Source organism: Tetrao urogallus (genome assembly GCF_951394365.1).
Source record: "Tetrao urogallus genome assembly, chromosome: Z".
In the NCBI taxonomy this organism is placed as follows: Eukaryota; Metazoa; Chordata; class Aves; order Galliformes; family Phasianidae; genus Tetrao; species Tetrao urogallus.
Genome location: NC_136816.1, coordinates 40,231,076 through 40,243,701, shown reverse-complemented (window position 1 = coordinate 40,243,701; position 12,626 = coordinate 40,231,076). Strand labels below are relative to the sequence as shown.

The following is a 12,626-nucleotide window of genomic DNA, read 5'->3' as shown; positions in this document are numbered from 1 at the left end:
GAGAGTGGAAATAAATGCTGGCAGCTTAAACAAATGAGCAGTGCCATGCTTTAGCAAAGGGGATTGTTTTACAATTCTTCACAACTATATGTATTTACTAATTCTGAGAGTCCCTCAGTTCTCACTGAAATGAATGAGTTGTGTGTGATTTTAGGATAATGTTCCATCAGTACATGGATTTATGCACATGGATGCTGATTTCTTGTTTGTTACTGCTTTCTTGTTAATAAATGATGCTCTAATTTTATCTCATTATGTTTTTGAATTAATGGTGTACTGTACTGTACTAACCTCTCCCCTCCTCCATGCTACAGATGGGGAATTGCTCTGAGATGGCCAGGGATTAGATTTGACCTAATGTCTCCGACTGTTAATTATATCACGGTATTAACAATTCGAAAATCCTCCCCAATTAGAGACACGCAGAAATAATTTAAGTCACAGTGTTAACAGAATAGCTGCAATGCCAAACAAATGTGTTTCCACTCGGAGGAGAAAGCAAGAGGGTGGGAATAACTGAAGACACTGCTCTGCGTGGGCGGCATCTCTTTCTCTAATACACAGTTTTGTTCATGATTCAGTATGAGTCATGCAAGGTAAGCCTGACAGCAGTGTAACAGTAAATTACTGTACAACTGCATCACTGTAGCCTGAGGGGGTTGATGCCTGCGTACTTTTTACATGGAGATTTTCTAATCAGGATGCTGGTGGGTTCATTGTTGTTTCCTTCCCTCCTTCTCCCTTTTGTTTCATTTGGTTTAGGACTGATAATTGACAGAGAACCAGGACAGTTTTGGGCTCTGCATTTTTTGCATTAACCTATGTTAATGATCTAGTGATAATTTAATCTTCTTTTATAATTAAATGATGGGAGTTTTAGTCCAGCTATTATGACAACAAGCTCTTCATAGTTTATCCTTAGTGAAATGTACATGCTGCACATAGACTTAACATGTACTCACAAAGAAACTGGTGTGGAAATGGTACACAGCTGGGTGGATATACCACTTACCTCTCCCTGCACAACCCCTTGCACCCTGCGGTGTGCAGCTCCATGTTAATTGCTCCAGAGCAATCATTCTCTGCATTGAACTACTGGCAGGAGAAAGTGTTTAGTGCCTTTGAGTTATAGGTTTTTCACCTGCTCAGGTTCTTTAAGATGAAGAAGAGATAAAGCACCAGGAGCTCAGTCCTCCTGACTGCTGACCACAGCAAGAGATGGAGAGTGCTGGAGCAGTTGCACGGCAGAGGCACGTGAAGCTTCTGAGCTTAATGAGGAGGAAATTCCTTGTTATGGAGAAGGCCAATGCTGGCCCTTCTGCTGCATGAGCCCCGGCACCTTGCACTGCTGTTTTTCATATGGGCTGCAGGGGTGCTGTTGCATTGCCTTGATTGTAGTAGTCGCCTACTACAGGGTGCCTCACTTCTTGCATGTGAGATGCTACAAGCATCGGTACCCTAATGGGTGGACAAGCTGGAGGTGGGTCTGACTGCACTGGTGTTCAGCCACTTCTAGGGTGAGAACCACAGTTTTACTGGTTAGATATTCACTGAGCTCTTGCCATGGAGAAAAATTTAAGCATAGATACTATGGATAAGATACATGTATGCCCAGAGGCCAACATAACCAGCTTTCCTGCTGATAGTCCTGACTCAAGACTATAAGTGCCCACGGAAATCCAAACCTTCTATTCTCTGCAGAAAATAGAACAAAGCAGCAAATGAAATATCTTCTAAAGGAGATTGATAAGTTATTCTGCATTGTGAAGTAACACCATTTACTGGGAAAATACTGTAAGGGAACAATTAGGCCACATAAGGATTATGATGCTTCTAGTTACTGCTTCCAGAAACAGTGTCATTTTGGGATGTGGCTAGACCACTGGTGTTTCTGAATAGCCAAAAAAGCTAGCAGCTAACCACAAAATGTCCCTGCCCTTCAGATTTTTAGCCCTTCTGCTCTGGTAGGTCTAAATATTCAGGATTAATAACCAGGAGCTCCATCTATAAATTGTGGTAAATTGCTTGGTGCCAAGGGAGTGGTGATGACAGCAATATTTGAGATTGGTTTTATGAGTAGCTGCTATAAGGAAAGCCTGTTGCCTAGCATCTAGGTGTTAAAGAAATGTGTGCCCAGCACTCTCAAATATCTGCTATGAAGCTAAAAGCAGGTGTGAGTAACAAGTAGTTTATAGTAAATAAACTATTCATCTTTACATAAATATAGCCAAATGTTCACCTACATATCATATTCTTTGAGAGGAGCATAAAATAAACACATACTCTGCACCCATGTGGGGACTTACTTTATTGTTGCTGCTGTGATTGCATAATTCTGTGCAAACAAAGTGTTAAAACGGTGAAAAAAATCACCTTACCTTGTGTATACCTCATCTACACTGCACAAATGCAGTCCAGATGAAGCAAACAAATAAAACTCTAGTAATCCCTTAAAGAATCTAATTGTTAGTCCTGAAAACGAACAAACAAACAAACAAACAAAAAAAAAAAAAAAAGGAGAAAAACATGCACTTTATTTTGAATGCAACTGGTTAAAATTGAAGTTAGTCATCAAACCAAAATATCAGTTATTAAAACAGATTATCTTACAAATGCTTTGCAGTGGGTGTTACAGATAATCTTAATGGACTGAGTATTATTAACATGGCAAAAGTGGGACTTCCCAAAGGCACTTCCCAAATGAGATGCCTTTTTATTATGGGATGTCAGTTGGCCAGGCAATTTGATTAAGGTCAGGACAACTCAAATTTTACTCCACTCTTCTTCTTATATGTAGAACATGCTAGTAGGAAAACTCTTCCTGACATAGTGCCTTAAGAGAACTAAGTATCCAACAACAGAAACACATGCAAAGATCTCTGATTGTATTATATACCCCTCCTTACCATAGTAAGGCATAGCTGGTATTATATCAAAATCCATGTAAAGAAGTCTACACTACAGATTATACAGAAAAAAACAACAAAGATCTTAGGTAAGAAGTGTTCCAAAGATCTTGTTTCTTTATGTTGTGAACATCATGGCAGTATTCCTTACATTTACAGAAAAAGGTGCATCCCCCTGAAACTTCACTAGAATGATGCAACAAATTCAAGGGAGTAGAAGGGCAGAGTCAAGGATAGGAAAGAGCCATCGGACTGTGTCAGCACATTGAAAGAGGAAGGGAGGGAAAATCTAAGATTCATCTGGCAAAGAATATACAGTTCGATGCATCACTTCCTTGTAGCAGGAGTCAGAAGGTAAAAAGGGAAGACAGCATTGAAGACAAGAAACTAGGAGCTGGGTTAACTGCAGAGAGATGGAAATGAATTCCTCCCCAAATCTCTCCCCAGTGCCAAGAAAAAAGGCAGTTTATGAAGTGCTTATATGATTTGAATAAGCATTTCATGAGTGGATCAGAAGCCAGGAGTAGTAAATTGCAATTATAGCTAATGAGTGCAGAACAGCCCATTGTGACTATTCTGGCTTGTGGTCCTTCCCAACAGCCAGGTTCTTGCCTGCAAACGGGTCCTGCAGGTGGGTCTTGTGGGCTGCTCCTTCAGCTTGCCTGCATATTGGGTCCTGTAGACAGGTCCTTCTGCCTGCCTGCAGGCAGGCTCCTGAGGGCAGCTCCGGCTGTTTGCCTGTGGGAAATAGCCTTTTTTTTTTTTTTAATTAACCAGGAAAGTCCCTTCTACTTCTACTCCTTTATCCTGACCTTGAAAGACTTGTTTAAGGCCTGCCAAAAGATATCACAATCAAAATTAAGCAACCAAATCAAACTAAGGTGAGGCAGGTCTGACAACACTCGGTAGCTATATAATTTTCACTCTTGATAATTTTAACTGCTGATACATGTATAATTTTCAGACCTTGAGCTATCTGGTCCTCTTTGTCTTGTAAATCATTAATCTAACCTTCCTTGCAAAATTCTTCTGAGCTACAGAAACTCTTACCAAGTGTTGAGCTGTCTAGCTACTTGTCAGTGTATTCAGTTGATTGAAAACTGCATGTCTTAGTGTGAGAGGCATTGACTACAAATTCATGAAGAATTTTGAAAAATATCTTCAGACCTTTCTTTCCTCTTTGTACACTTGCTCTCTAATTTAGTTAACTAAAAAGAATAAACAAATCTCTAGTTTCCACACGATTCTGGGCATTTCCATCTGAAAAATAAATGGTGTGCACCATTAATACTAGAGAGGCCCATTCATTTATCATGGTTGAGTGCTGAAATCCCTTGAATTTATTTCAGACAGTGCAGCACCAAATCAAATTATGAAGATATTACATTACAAAGTGATGCTTCAACATCACTGTGTGCTGCAACATCAGGACACAACGATGTTTGATTTGCGCCACAGAGATGGGAGAGTTATGAGTGGCCACCTATCATTTGCCAAGCACATAAAATGACCTACAACATCCACAGAACAGCAAACTGAGAGCAGTAAGTCTGGAGATTTGTTGTCAGTTCTTACTGTGAGCTCCATGTCCTCTTCCTCTTTTTCTTTCGCTGGTTTTTCTGGTTCCTCTGGCTCCTTCTCCTGAAGATGGATCTCGTTGGCCTGAGACATGTAAGGCATATCATCTTTGTTCTTGAACTCCAAGCTGAGGATTGAAGGAGGAAGTAGAATTCCTAGAATTACCTAAAGCAATAATAATAATGACAACAGTAATCATCACAGTAAACAGATTACAATCATGATGGTTACTTAGTGTCAAATGGAACAGCTCCCTCTGGACATTTGAGAAGAGGAATACACTAGCAAATGTGAGTTTCTATGGCAATAGAGTATACGTCACTTGGGGTAATGTTTTCAGATCTCTGTAGTGAAACAAAGCGTGTAACTTCTATTAACACTGATAGGAGTGCTATGGCTAACTGCCTCTCCTGAATATCTGCTTTCTCATCAGATGCTTATTACATTTCAAACGCATCTGCAAAATACTTTGTAGGGTAAGTGACATATGGAACCATGGGTGTGTTCAGACCTCAGAACTGCAGATTTCTGCATTTTATGTAATGCGGAATGTCACTGTAAATGACATGCAAGAATTTTTCTTTTCTACAGAGAAAGATAATGCATACATGTTTAATGTATGCAGGTAGTGAAGGCATAAATGTGTGGATCTGAGGAGATGAGGCACAGCCAGTGATAGCAAATGCTGTTGTACTCAGCTATGCAGTCCCCTTAGATTTGGCTTCACTAGTTGGCAGCCCACACTATGCTTACGCTAACGTCAGCTCCTTCTTTTCTGCCTTGTCTCTCTTATGCAGAGGGAATGCAGAAGACACTATATTTCCCTTGTATGGATATATGCAATGAACAACACTTGGCATTAACTCTGTAGAAAAACTGAAGAGATATCATAACAAAAAGAAGTGGACAGTCCATACACAAAGTACAACAACTTCTTTTGTTTATGCTGTTATCTCAGGAAAAGCAATTTTATTATATATCTCTCCCTAATTGACAGTGAAACCAGACATCAGCTTGTCAGCAGGTCAAGGGTGGTGACTGCATGTGCTTCTCACCAGCAACACTCACTGACTGCAGTTAGAAGAATGCAGGCCATGCCCTGCTGTGGACAAGCTGAGTGCTGGGCTACCCCATTCTGCTCCTGCACGCGGCTCCTTGCCAAGGAGGCTTATGGCATAGCCAGCTCCTTGGGGGCTGCTTGCTATGGAGACTGGGGAGGATTCAAAGAGCCTCTCACCTTACTGATGGTGCTGCCCCTCTTGGTGGGATTCTCAGGAAATAGGGCTCTTGCCTTTTGCCAGTTTCAATATGAGAAAATTGTTTGTGGGAAATAGTCTGTGATTCATGCTTGCAAATTAATCTTTTGCTGTGCTGCTTTTTGTAGCTTGCTTTACCTTTAAACAGGCTCTGCTAATGAACTCTGTACTCTGTAGTAACATAAAACACAGACTGTGAACTGAGTAAAGGATCCTTTTGAGGCTCTCCTGTTATGAGAAGCCAAAAGGAAGCATCTGTTACCTTTGGTTATCCACTGTGAGAGGAAGGTCTGTTTTATGGCTTCATAGCTGAGAGCTGTAAACATGAAAGCATGCTGTGGGAAATGAGGTGCTGCTGAGACTGTACCTGCCCAGGTGGACTATTTATGAAGCTGAACATGGACCAGAGCAGCAGACCCCAATGAAGGCACAGGGCCTGTCAGGAAAATAGTAAGAATGTCTCCAAACATGAGAATGTTTTCTGTCTGTAAGCAGAACGACATCTAAATACTCCTCCAGCAGTAGGGCAGGGAGAATCCTACTAGTCACAGCCATTCATCACTGTTACTGGATTAGACCCGAATGATAATGATGCATGCACTTAACAGCACTCTCACCATTACCGAACAAACTGACTGAGCTATTACCACTTCTCACACACAAATCACATGGGAAAGAGAAGCCTTTCCCTGAAAGTTTTTCTCTATCAGAGGAAGGAGGAGGCAATTCCTGGCTTTGTGCTGACTGATGCGCACAGCAGTTGGTTAAGGTGAAAGAGGCCAGTTCAGGCTTCTTCTGGATGGAAATTCACTTCATGGAACCCACCTTGCTCTGTTAGCAGTTTTGCGGGTGGAAGTAAAGCTTAAGCAGCTTTAGAAATTGGATTATCCTCCAGATCCCCTCGGGTAGTCCCTCTGGGTCAGTCATCAGGCAGAGCAGCTGGGGACTGCAAGAACACATGCTGCTTGCTCTGGCCTCTTCTGGGGAGGGCTGCTGGATCAGCACCTTTCACTAGCAGTTAATTCACTTTCATATCTTTCTTTTTATTTATGTTTCAGAAGCTTGGCTAACTCCGCAGCGTACTAACCTGGCTCTGTTTTCTTTCTGGTAACTCTGACTTGGGAAGGGGTACTGAGAAAGGTAAAAAAAAACCAAAATGATAATGAACTTTGAGCTTGGTTTAGTGACAAGTTGTTCGCTGAAATGATGAACACAGGAAGAATATATTCTGGTTAATGTTGCTATGAATAAGCACCCCAAAATAATGTTCATTAAGACAGTTATTACTGATGTTCTGCAAGCCCCATCATCATCTATTAGAATTCCTCTGTTAATTCAATTTTAAAACAGTGCTGACCTTTAGGCTAGAGTTTTTGCGCGTCCGGAGACGACCCATCCACATGTCTGTGAGCAGCATTTGGCTGCAAGTGTGAGCAATGAAGTCTCTGTGCTTAGCAGCCACTGCGAGCTGCAGGCATGTGGCGTTGCTCCAGTTCTTCAGCTCGTAGGTCAGCAGTTTCATTGCCAGTTGCTCGTCCTGTTTGTATGACTGGTCCAACAGCTCCACTGCCAATTGGCCAAAGTCCCTGCAAAAGAGGGACATCCAATCATTCCTGTTAGCTCATGCGATCTGCTGCAGAAAACACCCCTGAATAAGTGGCAGCCTCTGCAAGGGGTGTATCACCATCATGCAAATCATGATGTTGACTGCTCACACATTAATAGTAGGGATATATATATAAGATGCCCAGCTTAGCTGTGCTACTGTGCTGAGCACCCACACCTACCAGCTGTCTGCTCCCACCTGCCTGCCCACTTCCCTGACATTTTTGGGTTGAAATCCATTGGTTATCTGCAGCCTGGAGGACTGCTTCTCTGCTATTTGCTCATGATGTTATGAAAGAGCAGTGAACAACATCTTTTTCTGAATTCTCACCATTTTCAATGTCTCAGACTTTTAATATCAGAAAGAATTACTTTGAAATTTAGTATGTTGGCTTGATCAACTAAGTATGAGCTGTTGGTTAATCACCACCTCTCTCAGCATATGATGCTGAGAACAATTTCAACAGTTGTTCTGTTTGGGATGAACAGAATGCCTAGTGGGGACTCAGAGAGAAAACATGCAATATAGTCACTTAAGAAGTTGTACTGCTAGCAACACTGCATCTTTTGCAGATAGGTTGCTTGAAAATCAATTAGACTTTCTCCGAAGAGACTGCACTTTCCCTACAATTTAAAAGTGAAAGGCAAGATCAGCACCCTCTCACTTTGTTTATTTTTTACTTCATGTAGGAAAGTGCCCATGGAAGAAAATCTACCTCGAATTACGGTTCAGCTCTTGGGATATGTCATCCACCATGTCATTTTCTGATGCTTCATGGGCCATGGCTTTGCAGAGTTTGCAGGCCACCAGTGCTTTAGCCATAGCCTCCTCTCCGTGTTGCCAAAAGAAGAGAGCCATCTTCTGGCGCTTCATAAGCACTGCCCACACCATCAGCTCGTGGAACGGAAAGGGAAAATGATTTATCTCAGGGTCATCCAAATCAATATCAACTTCTTCTTCTCTTTTCTTAGTTGTTTTCCTCCCTCGTCGTAAAGGGACATCATCCTGTGACAATTGCAAAGAAATTTTTTTCCTCAGGGAAGGAATTCAATCTATGCACACAATATTTTGGAGTCAGTACAAGAGATGTCAAATGCACTACCTGCAATGCAATCCCTTCAGCTTTTTTTTTGGATAAAAAATTCAACAACATAAAACAAAGGCTATAAGTACAGTTTCATGTACAATAACTAAGAAGCCAATAATCCTATACCTAAACTCAGGGAAAAAGAACTTTGGACTCTGAACTGCCCTTACTTCCTGAGAACATTAAGCACCATTGAACAATGCCCAGAGACATTTTGAAACAGCCACAATTAAAATAAAGTTAAGCACTCACTTCAGTTACAACATTGTAATACATCCACCCTGTTCCTCCTCTGGACAATACACATCCAAGGGATGCTCTCATCTTCTTAGAACTTCCTACTTATTCCTAGTATTTTTTCACTTTATTTTCTCAGTAGAGTCAGAATCACCTTGCAACACTCCCATTTTATATTTCTACTACATGTTTGCCCCTTCTTTCTCCAGTTCTACTTTGTTTTCACAACCAGACTTTATGCTTTTGTTTCTATCACATTTTAGCCAAATTGGACCATTCAGTGGATAAAGAATTTGTTAGATGGTTATAGACAGAGGGTTGTGGCTCTGTGCCTAGATGGAGGCTGGTCACAAGTGGGACTGAAGTCTTCAACATCTTTACCAGTGACTTAGACAGTTAGATTGAGTGTAGCCTCAGCAAATTTGATGACACCGAGCAGAGCAGTGCAGTTGATATAGCAGAAGGAAGGGATGCAATTCAGAGGAACCTTGGCAAGCTTGAGAAGTGCTCTCATATGAACCTAATAAGGTTTTAAAAGGTTCAAAAGCCTAGGGTGTTGCACTTGGGTAGGGGCAATCCCAGATATGTCTGCCTACAGGATGGCAGAAGAATTCCTTGAGAGCAGCTGTATGAAGGACTCAGGGTTCTGGTAGATGAAAAGCTTGATGTGAGCCAGCAGTGTGCACTTGCACCCTGACAGGCCCACTGCATCCTGGGCTGCATCAAAAAAGAAGTGGCCAGCAGGGTGAAGGGAGTCATTTTCCCCTTCTGTTCTGCCCTTGTGAGGCCCCACCTGGAGCACTGTGTGCAGGCCTGGAGTTGCCAACACTGGAAGAATGTAGAGCTGTTTGAAGGGTCCAGAGGAGGGCCACTAAGATGATCAGAGGGCTGTAGTACCCGTCTTAAGAAAAAAAATTGAGGGACTTGTGCTTGTTTAGCTTGGAGAAGAGAAGGCTCGGTGAGCCCTCGCTGTGGCCTTTCAGTACTCGAAGGGAGGTTTTAAGTAGGAAAGGAGAGATTTTTTACAGTGTCCAAAAGCAATAGCAGGGGGAATGATTTTAAACTAAAAGAGGGTAAGATTAGGTTAGCAGGAGAAAATTCTTTACTCAGAGGTGTGAGGCCCTGGCACAGCTGCCCAGAGAAGCCGTGGTGCCCCATCCCTGGATCTGCTCAAGGACAGGTTGAATGGGCCCCTGGGCAGCTGGGCTGGGGGGCAGCCCTGCCCATGGAAGGGAGTTGGAACTGGGTGATCTTTAAGATCCCTTCCAACCTAAGCCATTCTATGACTATGATTTTAGGCAGTTTTTATTAAACAAGCTGACCTGTTCTGTGCCACACCTGCAGACAGCAAAATGAGTAATAGTACAAAATAAACAAATGAGAAAATACTGCAATCTCTGAACCATCAGATACTTAGAACTGCCAATAAAACTGATGAAAATTTGGCCCATGTAAAGATTTCCGTCTCATTCAACAGCTCTGAAATCCTTTTTAAGCTACCTAGTGATCTGAAATGTGGCACAGGCTAACAGACTGTAACAATTTGTTTAATCTTCACAAGAAAAAAACTGATCCACAGAGGGGGCAGAGCCTTCTTTTCTTTTGTCTACCGGCTAGAGTTCTTTTAAGAAATATTTCTAAATCCAAGCCTTGCATAATCAAGTTATCTGGATGAAAAACACAACCAGTGTGGCACAAATCTTCTTCACAATTTGAAAGCAGCTATGGGTGCTTTCATTACAGCATACCTAAAAATTATCTTTATTTAACTCGGGTATGTCAAAGAAAGAAAATACATTAAGATTTATCACAGGTTCACCTACCTCCATTCCCAGCAGTTTCAGGGCTTTCGGCTGTATGAAAAAGTTAAAAAAATATTATTTCTCCCAGAAATGTGAAGAAAAATTACAACTGTGTGTGTATACATATATTATATGTATATAATATACATTACACATGTAACACGTAATTATAAGATATAGGGTATATAATACACAATATATAATATATAATGAAATACTCTCAATATAATGAAATATTATTTAATATACTCCACATATATAAATAAATTAATTACATGCATGTGTTTAACTCTAACTTGAATTTGACTCTATTTCACCAAAATGAACAACAGAAAACATACATTTGGAATCTAATGTAAATTCAATCTGCCTAGGGGCTTGTTCTCATAGAAAGGAAGCAGGAATTACTTCTAAGAGTCACTGTCACGAGTGAATTTCTCTGGAGTGCTTTAGTATCTTGGCCATTTCCCTTGCACGCCTTTACTGACTGTTATGAAGCTGCTCTGCGTGTTGTGCCAGTATCTGTGAAGTCTCTACTGAAATGATTATCCTGATGGAACATGGAAGTCTCTCCCAATAGCTACAATTACTATCCTTACTCTCAATAGTGAAGTATGAATATGTGAGACAAAAACAAACAACTCTCTTCTCCTGTGTTTGGCTGCAAGCATTCCACAGAGCTGTTGCTCTTTATAGTGTCTTAGGATGATACTTAGTGGTATGTGTTGCTAAAATCTGAACTGAAGCATGAAATGAAAATGTGAAGCAAAAATAAGCTAAGAACTGCAAATCTTACTGGCAACAGTTATTCACACTTTGCTTCAAGCTGAATTGGATCAGTGGCATTACAGATGACAACAAATACCTTTGATGTTTTTGAAAGATAATAAATTTACTTTGGTTTCAAAGTATTGAAATCCATCAAACAATAAAACTCCAAAAATGCGAAATGGTATTTTTGCCATGAACCCACTGTCTTGCCTGATGTCACATGCAGCCAGTAAAGCCTGTTTTCAGTTATGTGTTTCTTTGTCCTCATAGCTTCAGGCCACAGTCTAGAGGATGAGTCCTAAGATAATACATGCATCTCACAGAACACAAGTTTTCCCAAGTCTAACTCTGTTAGTATCCTGTGGCATTGAACCGAAAGACTCTGAGTCTTTCAAACGCAACATTTGGACAAAGGCAGAGGAATGTGCCTTATGCCCTGGTCTCATCAAGGCCGCAGAACACCTGAACCCAATATTTTTTTTTGTTAGACGTTAAAAAAGTTGATTGACTACAGTGCACTGCAGTGAAATAAGTAAGTAGTGGAAATCGACCTGTAGTGCACGCATGTGGATTTCCTCTGAAGCCTAGAACCATCCAAGAAACTACTGCAACTGCTGCAAATAGGTGCAGTCATACAAATGACAAACAATTGCTCCTTACTCTCTTAGGCCCAAATAAATTGTGGTACAGTGTTCTGAATCGCTTTCGGGTGTAATTGCAGCGATATGCTCCTCCCATCAGGTACTCTATCACCAAACCAATATCAATCAGGCTTATTCGATAATCAGGAGGTAAATTTCCCTGTAACAAAAATAAGGATGGTGGGGGAGAAAGAGATTATTATTGTTGGCATTGTTAAATGCATTTTATAATGATGTTAGAATAAGATAAATTAACATAGTTAGAAACAGGAATGTATTATTATGCTGGTTAATTAATTCACCTTAAAATAGATCCAACCTAAACCTGGATATTCTCGCTTGGAAAGAAGACATAAGTTAAATAAGAAGGTGAAGACCTTGTAGAAACAGAAGATAATGTCAGTACACAGTACTCATATTCTTCAGCTGGGGAAACAAGGAACATGACTGCAGAACAAAAAGCACGAGGATCAGCGCACTGGAAAGGTCAGGCACAGTTGCTGAGCTCTAGTCTTGTCACAAAGCACCTCTGCTGCACCATCTGTGCTCCACACCTCTTGTCCTGGCATTTCTCGTCTCTGCTGGCATCTCTTTGCTTTGCCTCCTCTGCACTGCTGAGCCACTGTGAAGTGACATCATGTGATATTGATTGTTCACAAGAAAGCAGCTCTTGCAAGTGACCTTCCCATCCTCCACATTCCAGGAAAAAAAGATGGAGGAGAAGAGACTTGTTAACTACTCT

At 41.1% G+C, this 12,626-nt stretch overlaps 1 protein-coding gene across 5 annotated transcripts in view; it reads right to left on the bottom strand.

The window, feature by feature from the left end:
- TRPM3 (transient receptor potential cation channel subfamily M member 3) overlaps positions 1-12,626 on the bottom strand; it is a gene marked incomplete at both ends in the record, with an annotated part of 364,749 nt that overhangs the window by 34,153 nt on the left and 317,970 nt on the right. For 2 of the 5 annotated variants that reach the window (XM_079548514.1, XM_079548516.1), the window contains 6 exons: positions 4,482-4,649; positions 7,098-7,326; positions 8,062-8,351; positions 10,494-10,523; positions 11,904-12,044; positions 12,187-12,222. In XM_079548514.1, coding sequence (XP_079404640.1) covers positions 4,482-4,649; positions 7,098-7,326; positions 8,062-8,351; positions 10,494-10,523; positions 11,904-12,044; positions 12,187-12,222 — 894 coding nt within the window. The remainder of the gene's footprint in view (positions 1-4,481; positions 4,650-7,097; positions 7,327-8,061; positions 8,352-10,493; positions 10,524-11,903; positions 12,045-12,186; positions 12,223-12,626) is intronic. The other 3 variants (XM_079548517.1, XM_079548515.1, XM_079548518.1) reach the window with 3 other exon arrangements.